Source organism: Hevea brasiliensis, chromosome 11, assembly GCF_030052815.1.
Source record: "Hevea brasiliensis isolate MT/VB/25A 57/8 chromosome 11, ASM3005281v1, whole genome shotgun sequence".
Taxonomy (NCBI): Eukaryota; Viridiplantae; Streptophyta; class Magnoliopsida; order Malpighiales; family Euphorbiaceae; genus Hevea; species Hevea brasiliensis.
In genome coordinates this window covers 4,220,610-4,238,143 of record NC_079503.1, presented here as the reverse complement: position 1 = coordinate 4,238,143, position 17,534 = coordinate 4,220,610, and the positions used below count along the sequence as shown (strand labels likewise).

General features: G+C 34.3%; 3 protein-coding genes across 4 annotated transcripts; 2 read left to right on the top strand and 1 right to left on the bottom strand.

Moving 5' to 3' along the window:
- Nucleotides 1–1,522: 1,522 nt before the first annotated feature.
- LOC110656474 (uncharacterized) lies at nucleotides 1,523–4,388 on the bottom strand. 2 transcript variants are annotated; one of them, XM_021813298.2, is made up of 2 exons: nucleotides 3,647–4,388; nucleotides 1,523–2,763 (listed from the first exon to the last, which is right to left on the bottom strand). In XM_021813298.2, exons 1-2 carry the CDS (start codon nucleotides 4,237–4,239, stop codon nucleotides 2,097–2,099), a joined length of 1,260 nt encoding a protein of 419 aa, XP_021668990.2. In that variant the 5' UTR covers nucleotides 4,240–4,388; the 3' UTR covers nucleotides 1,523–2,096. The 2 variants fall into 2 exon arrangements, with proteins under 2 accessions (XP_021668990.2, XP_021668991.2); XM_021813299.2 differs by having other exon boundaries at nucleotides 1,523–2,724; nucleotides 3,647–4,382.
- Nucleotides 4,389–8,188: 3,800 nt separating this feature from the next.
- LOC110656476 (derlin-1) lies at nucleotides 8,189–14,566 on the top strand. Its single transcript, XM_021813300.2, has 7 exons — nucleotides 8,189–8,440; nucleotides 11,213–11,348; nucleotides 12,582–12,655; nucleotides 12,805–12,898; nucleotides 13,254–13,382; nucleotides 13,515–13,675; nucleotides 14,126–14,566. Exons 1-7 carry the CDS (start codon nucleotides 8,424–8,426, stop codon nucleotides 14,241–14,243), a joined length of 729 nt encoding a protein of 242 aa, XP_021668992.2. The 5' UTR covers nucleotides 8,189–8,423; the 3' UTR covers nucleotides 14,244–14,566.
- A 617-nt stretch (nucleotides 14,567–15,183) lies between these two features.
- LOC110656477 (profilin-2) lies at nucleotides 15,184–16,919 on the top strand. Its single transcript, XM_021813301.2, has 3 exons — nucleotides 15,184–15,531; nucleotides 16,185–16,322; nucleotides 16,605–16,919. The coding sequence occupies exons 1-3, from the start codon at nucleotides 15,403–15,405 to the stop codon at nucleotides 16,737–16,739; spliced, it is 402 nt and encodes a 133-aa protein (XP_021668993.2). The 5' UTR covers nucleotides 15,184–15,402; the 3' UTR covers nucleotides 16,740–16,919.
- The last annotated feature ends 615 nt before the right edge of the window (nucleotides 16,920–17,534 follow it).

Below are 17,534 nucleotides of genomic sequence, written 5' to 3'. Positions count from 1 at the left end.
CGTTGGTATTTTCCCAATGAAATCAAAATTCATTATTAAGTTAGCAACATACTTTTTAATTTTGAATTTTTATTAAAAAAATAATATTGACTGCCAATATCACATTTAAAAAAAAAAATTATGTTACTAGATTAATGTTGAAGGGTTTTTGGCAGGCTAGTGTTGCTATCTAATGGGGGGTAGGTAATGGACAATTGATAAATGTGTGGAATGATTGAAACGCCTCCTGTTGAAGGCTTGGAAGATTTTAAAGTTTCGGGTTTAATCAATGAGGAAAGGTTAAGTTGGAATTGCTCATCATTATCAGAGCTGCATATGTTGAATTTATTTCTCGGATTTCTCTCCGTTTGTCTCCCTAAGAGGATATGTGAATTTGCACTATACAATAATGGGTATCATGCCTTGGTCAATTCCAGTACTAATTTGTCACAATTTACTATTCCTGGGGAGTGGAAACGAATCTGAAAGTTTCAAATACCTCCCAAAGTAAAAAACTTTGGGTGGAGAGCACTTAGAAGTATCCTTCCCTCTAAGGCCAACTTGTTTTGCAAAGGTATTGGTATGTGTTCTATTTGTGGGTCCGAAGAAAATGATCTTCATGTTTTTATTCAATGCTTGAAGGCTTAAAATTGTTGGCAACTTCTTGGCATCTCTATTTAGTCACAAGTTTTTTCCAGTATATGTGATTTGATTTTATTTTCTCAAATTTTGCTATGTGTTTACATGGAAAAGTTTGTATATCTGGCAGAGCAAGGATATTAAGTTGCAGGAAATTGTCAGGTTAGCGCTGCAATTTTTGAATGATTGAGAGCAAGTTCAGCGACAAAAGTAGTAGTGGTCACCAATCTGCTGCGCCTTGGCGTCATGTTCGTTGGTTAACACCTCCTACAGGTTACGTTAAATGCAATTTGGATGCAGGTGTGTTTTAACAATCTCAATAGACTAGTTCTGATGCAATCCTTCGGGATTCAAATGGATCATTCCTAGCAGGTATGTTAGGCTTTCAATATAGTGTTTTTACTCCAAAAATTGCAGAAGTTATTGGGCTAAGGGCAGTCTTGTTGTGGTGAAAAAATTCAAATATGAGAAATGTGGATATTGAAATGGATTCTAAAAATGTTGTCACACATTATTAAAAAAAAAAAAAAACTTTTTACACTAATTGCCATATATGTATAAGAATTTTTAACTATTCATTCAACAATAAAGTAGTAAAAAAAAAAGAAGAAAATTTTCATCTAAATTTAATTCATCGTGAATTTAAAATATAAAATATATGATAAGATTTATTTATATGTTAAATCTATCATGAATCTAATATATAAAATATTTGATAAAATCTATTTGTATCTTGAATTTATGATAAACTGAGTTTAAACTAAAAAATTCCTAAATAAAAACTTCCCCCTAAAAAACTTAAGATACAATAGTCGTAAAAATTAATTTCAATCAAATATTCCAATAAATTTATATACAACAAATTAATCCCTTTAATTTAAAAAATCCAATAACGAGCTTAGAATTGAGTCAATACGTGTACATTTGTCTATATAATAAGAAGGTATACTACCTTTTAGCAATCCACGAACTGTGTTATTATACAGGGACACAAGACTGATATGCATGGTACACATAATGCGAGGAGAAGAGGAAATATGAACAAACAATTGTCTTTATCTTTTGTCTGTACACTTTCATTCTGTTGTTTTAGTTGTGTAACGAAATAGAACCCTCTAGTACAAGCTGTGCGACAAAAACCAATCGGAACCGACAAATTCCAACTACCCAATGAACCAAGACGAGCTAGCTTCCAAAACCAGATCAGATGCCACTCTCCTACCAAGAGTAAATTCTAAGAGGAAATGAAAGAAGAGGCAGATTTCGAAAAGGAAAAGGAGAACCATTGAAAATTTATAATAGGGTTTAATCGCGTCATCTATACACGAGGAATTCCATTAGCTGCCAATGGGATTTGAACTCAAGATGAGATTCAATTCAGAATGTGCTTGTTTGCTCAAACCAACAGTTTGTAAGCTCAGGAGTTGAAACTAATTGGTTATCACTGCAGGGCGAGGGATCGACGATATATATAAGCTCTAAGAGAAGAATTCTTGCTCGTCATGGCAAAGTTCCTTTCTAAGCTTGTGGGAGAAGAGGCGGCAAGCGTCCATGCTTAGATCAACAGCTGCTGAAAGAGCTATAAATAAGGCAGCATCAGCTATGCAAGTGACGTACTGTACCCCTACTTGTACCACTGGCTTGCTAACCTTTCCTTCGCCTTCCACTGTCGAACCCATCACAAAACCGTTGACTGGTGATCTTGATCTCAATCCAGAATCCTTCATTATCCTACTATCAATGCAAAACTGGCCACCCTTCCTTACACTCATTGTAGCTTCAGCAATGGCGATGCCTCCGCTAGGGCCACCGTTGTCTGTTACGAGCTCAAACTTATAACTAAGGCCGTCAATAGGACCTCTCTCTCGCCATGCCTCTAGACGACCCCATGGTTTCCAGCTGCTGACAGAGAATCCATTCGGCCGGAGAATTAGCCATGCACCAGGGTTTGATCGAGAAACACGGTCTGAGCCTTGTAATGGAACAAATGGTGTGATCATAGAGGCAACCGCAACTGGGGAGCCAGAGAGATCATATACCATAATCATCCACCCCTTTCGCTCCCTTCCTGCACGTTCTTTCTCGCCGGGGAAGGTCCTCCATCCTCTGTTATCGTTATAAACAGTGAAATCTGATGGGAGAAATCTGATTTTACAAAAAAGATGCATAAAAATTAAAGTCATAACATTAATTAATTACTTAATACAAGATATAGAGCAAAAGTACTTAGATAATTAATTAACAGGATCAAATATGATAACTACTGACATTTTTAGTTTGTCAATTTATATATAATGCTTTGGAAAAAGAAGGAAAAAAAAAAAAAAAAAAACCTTCTCTTATTAAAGACGAGCTTACAAACCCATCACGTTGACTAGGTAGGATTCATTTAACACTTTCACGAGAATTTGAATTTCGATAATAATTTCTCTTAATGGTGATCTATAAACTTCACTATGATCCAAAAAAAAGATATAATTGGAAAGCCTTCTAACATCTAAATATTTTGTTAAAAAAAAAAAGCTGACAAAATTTATAAATTATTTTGAAGACTTATAAATTTATAAAAATTTATAAAGACTTAATTTTTTTTCAAAGTTACAAAAATTTAAATTCTATTCGATGATATTAATTATTTTAATAACTGATAATTATCACTAATTAATTATTTATATAGTGATTTAAAATATTAAATTAAAATAAATATTATTTTGTTAATTCTGTTTAAAAGATTATTTCAATATTTAGAGGTTTAACTTTCTTAAATCACTTTCTCACTTACTATAGTTTATATCAAAACATTGCCAAACAGACTTTAAAATAGACAAAACAATATTCACCGAATACCAACATGTTTAATCAATTTATTAATCTAATTATCACTACCCCTACCATGCCTTAATTAACCTTAACCACCACCACCACCATCAGCGCATGCTAGCACGCTAATTATTGTACCCACTAAAATGAACCATATAACAAAAGAACAAAGGATCATGGAGTAAAATAAAAAATGAAATAAAATTACCGGGATCTTGAGTTACGATCTGCATTGAACTTGCAGCTAAAAACGGGCTGACGTATATTCCCTTGTATCTGAAAAACTACTGGGCTACACTCAGGTTCGCCACCAAATTGAAAAACGAACCGGGGGTCCGGTTCAGAACGGACCACGAGATGGAGTCGTGCTGCTGGCTTATCTGGTTGGTTCCCCAGCTTTAACCACCCATTTTGAAACACTCGGGGGTTGGACTGAACATGCCCCAAGTCCACACTGACCTGAACCGAACCTAGTAACTTGCCGCCGCTGACCCCGCAGGTGTGTCCCATCCTACCTGTGTACACTTCCACACGGAGTGTGATGGGCTTACCAGAAAGACGGCGGATGGAGGTGGAGTCCAGATGGAAGCCGGCAGCGGAGGCGGAAGTATCGGGGGGAGAGTCATTAGTAGTAGAGCAGAAAGGAAGGATGGCAGTTTGAGAAGGGAAGTTCTTGATGCGTACTTTGCAAAAGCGTGGTGTATTAGATGGGTGGACGCGGGAACCGGCTGGTTTGGTGGCCAAAGGGAGCTTTAGAGCTAGAGATTCGACGTTTAAACGGACAAATGGACATGGATCCATCGTATGTCAGTGCTGAAAAGAGGTCTTTTGAGCTATGCTTTGAATGCCGAAGAGAGGTTTAGCTCGAAACGTACGTCGGTGCATAAGAAAGCTTCAGAAACATCAACATTGCTGAACCAAAGTAGATGTCGGCTCACCCATTTAACGTTTCGCTTTCTCTCTCTAGTCTCTATTATAAGCTCCTCTATGTTGTTAAGTGGGGACCTTTCTCCATTCTTTTTCTTTTTCTCGCAGCAAAATATCGACCTTGAGAGAAGATAAATTGTTACTTCTCGGAAGAGATAAATGGTTGACATTAATCCTATAAAAAAATTCTTTAATAATAATAATAATAAAATAGTGATTTTAATTTTGAATGGGTAAAGTGAAATTAACTTCGAGTAATCTGTTAAAAAAATAACTTGGAGTAATGAAAAAAAACGGAGAAATTGGAAAAGGATGGATATGATAAATTGTTGGAGCATCTCGTAGGGAGGCAGAGTGGGGTCAGCACAGCTGGGTTTGGGCTGTCACCACGTTGTCATTTTCCTCAAACAAGCCAGGCTGGACTTTGATCGGGTGAAAATTCTGCAACAAAATATATACCAAATCCTCCGAAATATCGGAAACAAGGACTGTTTGACGTGGCTGCTGACTGGCCATCCCCTCATCATCTCCATTAACAGCCGATATGGACGGCATTTTTCGACGGCGCTGCCCGCTGTGTTTTGTGGATTATTATGATGATAATCGTATGGATATTCTTAGTTTTAAAAAATACCACAAATTTATTTTGTAAGGTATAATTATAAAAAAAAAAATAAAAAAGAATTTAATAATATTTTGTCAAAATAATCTTTTTTTTTCAATTCCTCAAATAAAATTTTAAATTTATTTCAATTATAACATTTAATTAAATTTAAGTCAATCAATTGCCTAAATTTTTTTGTAAAAAAAAAATTGCCTAAATTTACTAGGAGAACTCTGAATTTAAATAATAAAATAATTATAGAGACGAAAAATTTATATTAATTTTAAAATTATAAATAAAATTTCAAATTTATTATTATTATTGTTATTATTATTATTATTATTAGGCTTTGTATAAACCGTACGTCTAAATTCCACAATGATAATATTAATTAATGATCTCTAATTATTATAATACAATTATATATATTATGTAACCATGCTTTTTTTTTTGCTATTATTTTTTATGTTTAATATTCTTTATGGATTATCATTTTCGTTCATTTTTATTTTTCACTTTTTAAATATTATTTTACTTAAAATTTTTTATCACTTTTGAAAATTTAAAGTGTATTAATTAATTTTTTTAATTTTGCTCTTATTTTTATTAATAACAACAATATATAACTTATCTTAACACATTTTTTTAATTAAATGAGAAAAAAATCTAATTAAATTATCAAAATAATTTAATTATTTTCTTAATTACCATTCAAAAACTTATTATACATTAAGAAAACTGATTTTTTCTTACCAATAAACATTATTTTTCGAACCATTTGTCTTCTAGAATATAGGAGCTTGGTTAAGGATGAAAATGGGATGAACTCATTCGGCAAATTGAATAAGCTGATTTTCATTTAATATTTATCTGTAAAATAGAAATTAGAAATTTAAGATTTATTTGTTTGGCAGAAACTTAACAAGTTTTATATATGATATATAATTTTATTAAATTGTTTTTGAATTTAAATTGATTGAATTTAGATAATTTCTTTTAAAAAAAATAAATTAATAATATTTTATTTTTTTAATATAATTAAACACAAAGCTTTATCAATTTTGAATAGCTCAGTTGATTTTCCTTCTTCTTTAAATTATATGAAGTGAGAAAATCTCAAATTCAAGCATTTTCAATTACCTATTTTATAATAATTCAACTTTATGATGATAAAAGAGTGATTATCTCCTATTTTATAGGCCATTAATTATTATTTGATCCATTAATTTTCATCAAATTAAAAAAAAAAAAAACAGAGCTCTTCTCGTTTTTCTTTAATCGGCACCTATGGACAGGCTTTGAAACCAACCTCAGCATTCAATTTTTTTTTATATATAATTATTATTTTATATGCATTTGGATTTGGATTTGGATGGGTTGTGTTCTTGTTATGTCAATATGCGATATGAATACGATTAAAATCGACACGAATATGACATGATTAATAAATCATGTCAAAAGTTTAAACACGAACACGATCCTTCTATTATACGGGTTAAGTGACACGACACGATTATTATTAAATTATATTACGTATATTCAATAAGACACGACTCATTTAATAAGAAATAACACATTTAACATGATTTGATACGACTTAACCCATTTAACACATTACATAAATGGATTTATGGGTCATAATAGATTAAATGGATTAGTGAGTCACGGGTTAACACATAACATAAATATTAAATTATATTATAAACGTGTCAAATTGATTTAACGAATTGATATTATAATTTTAAAATTTGATATACAATTTGAAGAACATGAAAGAGATATTAAAGAGCATTGATTAAGAAGCGAATTGAGTAAAGAGAGATAAAAAAATGATTGTACTTTAAGAATCAAACAATTCAATTCTTTAATTGTATCAAGATAAAAGGTAAAAATTAAACGGTATACACAAATTTTAATTATTATTATTGTTATTATATAATGCAATAATAATGGGTGAGTGGGAAATATTGAGGCAAGTGGGTGAACGGTGATGGCAATGAAAGCTAATTGAACCGTCAATCACTTAGCAAAGACTAAAAGACACTTACTGGTTGGTAAATTTTCTTTTTCTGTTTCAGTTGGAACGTGTATATCGTTTCACCCGAGCTGGGAAAATGGGACATAAGAGAGAGTCTTTTTCAAATAGTAAAAGTGCCAAATTTTGTCCCCTTAATTGATGCTTACATGGTTATAAAAATATTTATTACATTCTAAGTAAAGTGAGTCTCCCATAGTAATTGATCAAGTTTGGTCAAGTTAACATGATTGTTACCACGTCAAAATCCATAATTTCAACCTTATTCACCGTCACTTTGACAACTCCCTATTGCTTGTTTTTAAAACCTTGTCCTCATTGAATATTCAACCTTTCCTATCTATACATGCGAGGGAGACCCATCAAGTGGGCCGAGGGGTAAAATTTACTTTCAGCAATTGAATTAAACTAGATTAAGGAGTTAATTAGCTAATTAATTATTGCTTAATCAACACAATTAAAATGGAAGGTCACTTCTTGCATATCATATTTTATTGAATTAATTAATTATTGAAATCATTTTAAAATTAGCCATTATAAAAGAAATATAGTAATTATTTGATGCTAATCAACTCTTTTGTGTTGGCCCATTTGGAATTACCTATTTGGTTGGTTTCTCAATGCAAATCCAAGCCATGTGAATTAGCTTGTAAGGGTCTTGTCCATGGTTAATGGTGGGGTTGGCTAATCCTGTTAAAAGAAAGAAAGAAAAAAAAAATTCTTAAAATTGACTAATTAAAGATTAGGGTTTCCCAACAAAGTTCTTGAAAGATTCACCAAATGGCTTCAAGCCTTACCCAGTGGCCAAAGGAGGGGGAAAGTCTCTCCTTTCAGCTGTTTGCAAGACTTGAATGACCACTGAATAATTCTTGCCAACTAAATCAACTCTAATTAATTAATTTAAGATCACGTTAATCACGTAATTTTATCACATCCAAATTTACTTATCCTTACCAAAAAAAAAAAAAAAAAAAAAGTATACCTGTCCTTTCATGTCCTCTCGTCACCCTTGAATTCTTTTTTCTCATATCTGTCAATTTTAAGAAATTATCCACATTTTTTTCATGTATGTCATTTTTTAATTTCAATTGGAGTATTATAATGAGGATATTTTATATTATATATATAATTATTATGGGCTGAGGTCCATCCACACCTTTAGGCCCTAATATCAGAGGCTGGGGGTCCAACTGTGTTATGCCTCCATTGCTGGCCAAATTCGAGCGAAACGATAGAGACCAACCGAGCACGAAAGCTAGGAAGAGCCAGGAACCTTCTGGATCGTACCAATCTCTTCATAGATTTCAGAATATTCGACTTAAAACGGCTTAGAATTTTCACAAATCACAACTATCATTTTCGAAATTTTTAGTCCAAGGAGCCATTTTCTCCATCTCAATTTAGCTTACCTTGTCTTCAATGTCTTCCCCTGCCGAGTACGTAACTTTTCCCATCTCTCTATTAAAATTTATTGGTGTATACTGAGTGATTTGCCGACTTTTCTTCGTATTTTAATCGTAATTTTCTTGTTATTTATTTTTAAAGTTATATTTATGATATATGGGATGCAATTTGTTCTGTTGCTTTTGTGTTTGTGTATGCACTGATTAGGATTCTGTTCAACTTATTCCTTGTCAAGTTTTATTAGTTTTGTTTATAGCCTCTGGCATAGAACAGAAGTAAGATTATAAGTATCAGAAATAGTTGCAAACGTGATTTAAGTTTGGTGAGCAAGCAATTACGGATATTGGGTTAAGAAGTATGAGGTCACTTCTTCATGATCTCACTTTAGATTCAATTAAATGCGGAGCAGTATAACCATAGATGAGGAAAATGATAATTTTGTATGGGTATTCATTAAATTAAAATCCTTCATTTTGTATAAAAGACATGAAAAAATATTATAGTTTGAACAAAGTAGTGGGAGTTCAAAGGGGTAAAGTAAGTGAAGTTTAAAAATGAGCTTCTCGAGTCTGAAGCATGGAAGCTGGACGTGGAGATCAATGGTATGTGTATACAGATGGCATCAAATATTAGAGAGTAACTAAAAAAGTACTTGGAGTGTTTAGAGGACATGGATCACTCTCAAAAGGGAGATGGCGGTGCAATGAGTAAGTATGAGAGAAGGAGGGAAAGGTATAAGAAATTATCTAAGTGTGATAATAACGAGGCGTATAAACAGTATAAGATAACAAAGAAAGAGATAAAAAAGACTGTTAGTTAAGCAAGAGCGCAGGCTTTTAAAAAGTTATATGAGAAACTTGAAACTAAAGAATGAGATAAAAATATTTATAGATTATTAAGGAGGAGAGAAAAGAAATGTCAAAATCTCAATCAATTTAGGTACATTAAGGATAAAGAAAGAAAAGTGTTGGTGAAAGATGAGGACATTAAAGAAAGATGCAGAAATTATTTTGATGATCTCTTTAATAATAGTTATAAGTGGTAATAGCATAAATATAGACTACAGAGCAATAGAAAAGATTGTGAAATACACTAGAAGGATTAGATCTTCAAAAGTAAATGAAACACTTAAGAGAATGAAAGTGGGTAAAACTCGTGGACCCGATGAAATACCAATTGAAGTGTGAAAGTGTTTAGGAGATATGAGAGTAATATGTTTAACTAAATTGTTTAATAAGATTTTAAACTCAAAGAAAATTTTTGATGAATGGATGATGAGTATTTTAGTATCTATTTTTAAAAATAAGGGAGACATAGAGAGTTGCTCAAACTATAGGGAAATTAAACTCATGAGTCATACTATGAAGTTGTGGGAGAGAATTGTGGAACATCGAATACGTCATGACACTTTTATCTCTCCTAATCAATTTGGCTTCATGCCCGGTCATTCAACTATGGAAGCTATCTTTTTCTTTAGAAGTTTGATGGAAAAATGTAGAGATGTAAAAAAAGATTTACATATGGCTTTTATCAATTTAGAGAAGGTTTATAATAGTGTTCCAAGAGATGTCTTACGGAGAGTGTTAGAACAAAAGATGGTATCTATTAGGTACATATAAATGTTGAAACATATGTACGAAGGAGCAACTACTATTGTGCGCACAGTGGGAGGGGACACAAAAGATTTTCTTATCTCAGTTGGATTACACTAAGGTTTAGCTGTGAGCTCTTATTTTTTTACATTAATTCTATATGAATTGACGAAACATATACAAGAAAGTATCCCTTGGTACATGATGTTTGCGGATGAAATAGTTCTGATAGATGAAATGCGAGAAGGAGTTAATAGAAAGCTAAAACTTTGGAGAAGTACTCTAGAGTCAAAGGCGTTTAAGTTAAGTTGAACGAAAACAGAATACATGCATTGCAAGTTTAGTGAAGGCCGAACTGGTGATAGGAAAGGAGTTAGCTTGGATGGAGTAGTATTGCCCCAAAGCAATCACTTTAAATATCTCGGCTCAATCCTTCAAGTAGATGGGGGATGTGAGGAGGATGTTAGTCATAGGATTAAAGCCGAATGGTTGAATTGGAGATAGCCGAATGGTTGAATTGGAGACGTGCAACGAGAGTTTTATATGAACATAAGATTCCCAAGAATTTGAAAGGAAAATTTTACCGTACAACCATACGATCGGTCATGTTATATGGTAGTGAGTGTTGAGCAATGAAGGAGTTGTATGTATCTAAGATGAGAGTTACGGAGATGAGAATGTTAAGGTGGATGAGTAGCTATACTAGACTAGATAAAGTCCGTAGCGAGAGTATTAGAGAAAATGTAGAAGTGGTGTCAATTGAGGATAAGTTGAGAGAAGGGAGATTGAGGTGGTTTGGTTATATGAAGCGTAGACATACGGAGGCTCCAGTTAGACAAGTAGAGCACATTGGGTTAAAGTATAGAAAGAAAAGAAGGGGTAGACCTAAACTGACTTTGGAGGAGAGTAGTACAACATTACCTAGAAGCATTGCACATTTTCGAGGATTTAACCCAAAATCGTTTAGAGTGGAGAAAAAGAATTCATATAGCCGATCCAAATAAATTTTTTGGATAAAGGCTTAGTTGAGTTGAGTTTATATAAAAGACATCTCATGTTGAAACCTTCAAATGACATTCTGAATGTATACTGTAATTTGACTTTAACATTTCGTTACTAAGTTGTTTTCTAAATGATGCCTGATGTTGTTCTTCTAATCTTTAATTCTTGGTTTGCTGGACCATTAAAACTGTTGTTGTCTATTTTGTTCAGATACTATCAGTCTCTTCCACCTATAAGCAAGGCTTATGGGACTCTGTGCCTTCTTTTCACTGCAGCTTATCAGCTTGGTGTATTCGATGTGGTGCATATCGCTTTGATATATAAACTTGTATTCTCACGCTTTCAGGTATGGATTCAATTATTTATTTGTGATTATGTTTCGTAATTAAGGATTTCTGTTCTTATTATCTCGAGTGCCATATTTGTTCTGAAAATTTGTTTTGGCAATTGCAATTTACTAGGATCACCATCTTAGTTGTTATAGGCATGCCGATGATTTCTTTCCTTATGTCTGCTAGCTAGACTTCCCACTAGATCACCGATACAGATGATAAGTTCATATGCGAGCCAATGAAAATATAATTTAATTTGGCTTATGTATGATGGGAAGTATAAGCTTTAAATGCTCTTTGAATGCCTAAGATGGCCACATTCACTTGGATAGTTGGTGCTTATATGCATTATTGTTTCTGCTTAACGGTGCTGTTGAATTGAATCAAAAGGAAAAACCATACCAAAAAGATTGGGGAATAAAAAACTATTCAAAATTGACTAGCATTTTTACTGGGGTGACATTGGTCAGCTTGGTTCGGTTTGCAAAACCAAAAAATGGAGTAAGCCAAAATTCATAGCACCAAACCAAACTGAATTAGGGAGAAAATCGAATCGAGCTGGTTCAGTTCGATTTGATTTGATTTGATTTATCCGTTTGGGCTTCGTCTTGGGCTTTTTTGGGTCTTATTGTGAACTCATTTAGACTTAATTTTAGTCACATTTCCTATTTTAACTCTAATTTTGCACCTAATAATTAATTAAAAGCATTATTTGGTTCGGTTCTATACTTTTTTTTTTCTCAAAAAACCAAACCAAATGGATCAAATTTCTTACAATAAAAATCGAGTTGAAGGGATTTATTAAGAAAACTGAACCAAAATTTTAAATTAAATTGGTTCAGTTGGTTTTTTGGTTTGAATTGAATTTTGCTCATTCCTAATTTTCATCTCTCTCTCTCTCTCTCTCTCTCTCTCTCTCTCTCTCTCTCTCTCCCCCTCGTGCACGCATGAGTGAGAGACACTTTAACACTCACTCGAATGAGGGGACAAGCACATTTATGATTAATAATTTGCTTTGAAAGTCAACTTTGCTGATTTCAAGATTTTCACCTCTCTCTCTCTCACAGACGTGCATGCAGTTGCGCGCTCACTCAAATGAGGACACAAGCACATTTATTATGAATAATTTGCTTTCAAAGCTTTTTGTTGCTTATTTCAATATTGACATCTCATATTGTTGTTGAATACTTATTTTCCTGCTCAAACAAGTCCATGCAACTATTTTGTAACTTTGTTTGCATTTGCAGGTGTGGAGGCTTATTACAAACTTCTTTTTTCTTGGAAAATTTTCTATCAATTTTGGAATTCGCCTCTTAATGATGTAAGTTGTAGATGCATAGATGTTGTTTAATTTCATTGTGAAAATGTTACATGGTTTTTAGTGCGACAATTGAGCTGATTTATATACACTTCTAGAGCACTTTCTTCTCTACGCTAATGCTTTCCAGGATAATGTCTGTAATTATACAGAGCAAGGTATGGCGTTCAACTTGAGAAAGGACCATTTGATAGGCGTACGGCAGATTTCTTGTGGATGATCCTATTTGGAGCCTTTTCAATGCTAGTATGTGTTTTCTTCTTTATTAATTCAGATATCTTTTCCATTGGTTGAAATGATTTTTTCAATTGAAAATGCCTGATGGATTGATTGTACCATAGACTAAAACTGGGGAGGGCCTAATATCGTGAGCTGAAGACTAAAGTTATCTAGTCTTACTGTTCTTTCCCCCTTTTTTCCTGCTTTGGCTTTTCTTCCATTGTGCAAATTCATCTTTTGAAAATTCGTGGTGCATTTTGAGCTTTAGCCTAGATAATTCCTTCCATATGAAGATGTGGTTTTCAAACCTCCTTTCGTTGATTGCACATGTGGAAAACCATCTTTTCAACTGATTGATCATATTCTCCCCTCTGGATTGTAGGTATTATCTGCCATTCCTATATTTTGGTCTCCTTTCTTGGGGATATCACTTGTGTTCATGCTTGTCTATGTCTGGAGTAGAGAATTCCCAAATGCTCAGATCAACATATATGGCCTTGTGACCCTTAAGGTATGCTCGAGATATATTCAGTTGCAAATTTTGTTGGGTGTTTTTTTCTGCATTATAAGATATTGGGCGTTAGGATTTTCTTATCTAACACATATGCTCATCTCCACCTTTCATGTTCTCTTGTTTTCTCAGGCATTTTATCTACCATGGGCTATGCTTGCTTTAGATGTCATTTTTGGTTCCCCTCTTATGCCGGATCTGCTGGGAATCATTGCAGGGCATCTATATTACTTTTTGACTGTGTTGCATCCACTTGCAACTGGAAAGACCTTGCTTAAAACTCCAAGATGGGTGTATCCTTTAATTACTTGGTTCCCCTCTTGGAAAAAGTATATTTATCTGTTTGCAATAGCAATTTGCATGTGTTCAATTTGCAGTCATCATTAAAGATGCCTTCTGTCAATGTCCCAGTCTCTTGATAAGCTCTCCTGCTCAGTTTCTCTGTTGCACTAGGAAGTTATTCAAGTGTTGAGTCTATATGTGGAGTTCTGATTAGCCATTCTCATTCATCTGCATAAAAACATAACCATATCTACAGCATGCAGTCTTCTTCCTCATCACATGATGGCATCATTGCAGTAGCAATCATTCAAACATTAAAACTTGGGCTGTGATGAAATCTTCCCATTGCATTGTCATTAACCAGTTGTTTAATTCTTTGATTAATCCCCAGTTGATTGATAAGTGACTAGAATATGTTTTATTTTATTTTCTTGCTCCTTCAATTTCCTTAACTGTTGTAGACATAAACTGGTTGCAAGATGGAGAATAGGAGCTCCAGCCCCAACAAACAATCGGGTGCAACCTGAACGAACTTCTGGTACAGCTTTCAGAGGGAGATCATACCGACTAAACGATTAGTTATGTTCACCTATTACATGTTTCTGGATCATAACATTACCTTTTGCGACTTTCTCATCAGTTCTTCAGATGATGTGGTCAACACAGAAAGCAAAGTGTTTGATTCTCGTGTAGGGATTTATAAGAAGGTTTTGATTGCTAAAATGGCTTTTTCTCTTCAATAGCTTAAACATTTTTTTTTTTTTTGTATACTTGGTACTTTTAATTAATTTTATTCCAAAAAATTGTACTTATTTCTTCCCAAACAGAATGTAATTTTTCTCTTTTGTCTCTGGGAAAGTTATGGACTTGGTGTAAGATGAAATTGAGCATACCTTAAAACATGGGCCTTGTGCAAAGTTGCGAATCATCTTCTAGGTCCTAAATGGGGAATTTTAAGATGACAAAAATCGCTAATTGGTGGAGTTGGTTTGCTTGATCTTTGAACGTCTGAAACCCCAACAGAATTCTTCAACTCCTCGAGCCGTGTCTGACCCAGCATCGTGGATGGCACGTTTGCTTGTGAAATTAGTTAAGAACAAAAGAAATTTTATTAAAGGAGGATTAATTGACTTTGTTGATTAATAATCTACCATGTAAAGCAAATTCTTCTGTTCACATTGTAACAACATAAGAATGTGTTAGGTCTTGATTATCATTATTATTATTGTTGGCGGCTAATATAATGCTTTCTTCAAGATAACAAAACGATGTCGTGTCAAAGGAAGAGAGGGGGGGGGGAGGGGGGGGCAAAGCAACAATTTGTTGCAGAAAGAGTAGAATTAGAAAAGAACGACGTCGTGTTGAAGGAGGAGACGGCATCGTAATTTGGTGAAAAATAATGGGCAAAATAGCGCAAAGACCATGAATATGCGTTGGAAAAAAAGAAGCCTAAAAAAAAGCGGAACGTGAATGGTAAAAATTGAATAGAGAAAGGGCAAGCAAAACGGACGGTCCAAACAGCACGATCCGTTCACATTTCAAAGCGCTCTCTCCGCATTCATCGCCCATTATTTATTTATTTAATTAATTATTAATAGCCTCTCTACCTTAACAGAAAAACCAAAATAAGACGCACCAGAAATCAACTAACACTTCACCTCATAACCCAAAGAAGCACACAGCATCACACGCTCGACTGAAAACGCAAACCCACAGACTGAACAAAGCGGAGGACAAAATGTCGTGGCAAACTTACGTAGACGAGCACTTGATGTGCGACATCGACGGCCAAGGCCAGCATCTCTCCGCTGCTGCTATTGTTGGCCATGACGGTAGCGTCTGGGCTCAGAGCTCCTCTTTCCCTCAGGTGATTTGGTGATTCCTTTCTTTTGCTTTTTATCTCATTCTGATCCTTCCACCAATGTCATTATAGCGTAGCTGATTCGATTCATTTCTGTGACAATTTGGATTCTCATGCGATTGATCTCGTTGATTATTTTTGAATCTGGATTCTGGAAGAATGTGCTTTGATTTACATGGCGTTTGATCTGTTTCGTTAGTTGAATCATTGCGATAATTGGTGTTTGCTTGTTGATTTTTTATTGGAGGAGAGCGTGTAATGTTAAGATTTTCAAAGCAAAATTCGTAAAGAAGCTGATCTTAGATCCCAAAAGTGCAAATTGCTCTTATTGGAAATGTAGTCTTTACTCTGCTTTTGTCTATAAAGCTAAGTAATTTCGTTAATAGATAGGCAACTGCTAATTGAGGCGTGCAAATTCAGACATTGGCCATCTTAATACTTATCCTGTATTTTTTAGGTTCTTATGGTTATGGGGTATTGGCTATTGCCGTTTTCATTTGTTTGTTTGTCCAAAGGTTTGTGAATGGTCTTTGCAAGAGAAAACGGCATGTTTGTCCTTTCTTTGTCTGTTTGCTCTTCTTAAGTACCAATCTTTGTCACCAATTTATCGACTTTGAGGGACTGTTTATCTATGTTTCTTTTGGGTTCCTTAATTGCAGTTCAAGCCCCAGGAGATTACTGACATCATGAAAGACTTTGAGGAGCCGGGTCACCTTGCCCCTACAGGTCTACACCTTGGGGGCACAAAGTACATGGTTATCCAGGGAGAGGCTGGAGCTGTTATCCGTGGAAAGAAGGTGATGGGCATCATATGTGCTCAATCTTATCATTAGTGGACTTGATTCATTAAAGTTCATAAAATGCTTTTGTCTGACTTTTGGTTATTGCCTGGGTTTATCAGGAATCAATTTTTTCCAAAGCCTTTTAATTCTTGCCTTACTTCGTTTTATCATATGGAGGCATCATTTTGATTCCCACTTTTTTACTCGAATAAGAAATAAGGGCATGCTCTATGTTGTGCAAGTGATTGTGTCTGTTCCAGGTAATTAATCAGAAGCTTGCCTGTTATCTTTTGGCAGGGATCAGGAGGGATCACCATAAAGAAGACTGGTCAAGCTCTTGTTTTTGGCATCTATGAGGAACCTGTGACTCCAGGGCAGTGCAACATGGTTGTGGAGAGGTTGGGGGACTACCTCGTTGATCAGGGGCTGTAGGCCTAGTCTATCACAATTTATTACATTTATTTTGTGGGGTTACAAGCACTGTTTTTGTTTCTTTTTCTTTTGTTTTTTGATCTCTGGTTCCAAGTTTGCATCCTCTTTTATGGAAAGCCTTGAATCGGCAGTGAAGATGTTGCAGACAATAACCATGCGAGAACTAAATTGGTTGTTTGATGTTGCCTGTTTTGAGTTGCATTACTTTGATAAAAATTGATTTAATGTGTAATCTGCAATTTTTATCCACATCACATCTTTCCCCTGTAACAAGTACTGTTAATCTTTTTGAACATTTCTTAATCATTTGGTGGTGGAATAATTGTCAAGTTACAGGAAAGAAAAGTTTCACTAAAACATCTCAAATAGAGTACCTAACCTACCATTTGTATTGCTGCTTTATTGGTAGGGAATTGAATAGCGAGTGGTCGATTGTGCTTTTGAGTGGATTAAGATGTGTAAATTAAACATGCTTTGCCATCACTTGCATTTTGATATAGAGAGAACAAGACCAGCACCATAGAATTATTATATTCCACTATTATCTCACAAGAATCTTCTTAGATTGGATATTTAGGAAGGTCACCGAACAAAATTTCTCTCATCCTAATCCGTAGAAAAGCATTTGTTCATATAAATATATACCTCGAATATCTTGATTCTTTTCCCATTTACATGCAATTGTATACAGAATAAAATACACAAGGACCAACACCCACTACTCACCCCCCACCCCAAATGTAATATATACATATATATTGAATTATTGGTTGTGTGCCCGACTGATGAACCTAA

What these genes read in the sequence shown, in the direction of transcription:
- LOC110656474 (XM_021813298.2), bottom strand. Translation starts at nt 4,239, where the DNA reads ATGGATCCATGTCCATTTGTCCGTTTAAACGTCGAATCTCTAGCTCTA. An exon ending in GATCGTAACTCAAGATCCCG is followed by an intron (nt 2,764 to 3,646) that starts GTAATTTTATTT and finishes TTGTAAAATCAG; the next exon opens with ATTTCTCCCATCAGATTTCA.
- LOC110656476 (XM_021813300.2), top strand. An exon ending in GGAATTCGCCTCTTAATGAT is followed by an intron (nt 12,656 to 12,804) that starts GTAAGTTGTAGA and finishes GTAATTATACAG; the next exon opens with AGCAAGGTATGGCGTTCAAC. An exon ending in CTTAAAACTCCAAGATGGGT is followed by an intron (nt 13,676 to 14,125) that starts GTATCCTTTAAT and finishes TAACTGTTGTAG; the next exon opens with ACATAAACTGGTTGCAAGAT.
- LOC110656477 (XM_021813301.2), top strand. Translation starts at nt 15,403, where the DNA reads ATGTCGTGGCAAACTTACGTAGACGAGCACTTGATGTGCGACATCGAC. An exon ending in AGAGCTCCTCTTTCCCTCAG is followed by an intron (nt 15,532 to 16,184) that starts GTGATTTGGTGA and finishes CCTTAATTGCAG; the next exon opens with TTCAAGCCCCAGGAGATTAC. An exon ending in CTGTTATCCGTGGAAAGAAG is followed by an intron (nt 16,323 to 16,604) that starts GTGATGGGCATC and finishes ATCTTTTGGCAG; the next exon opens with GGATCAGGAGGGATCACCAT.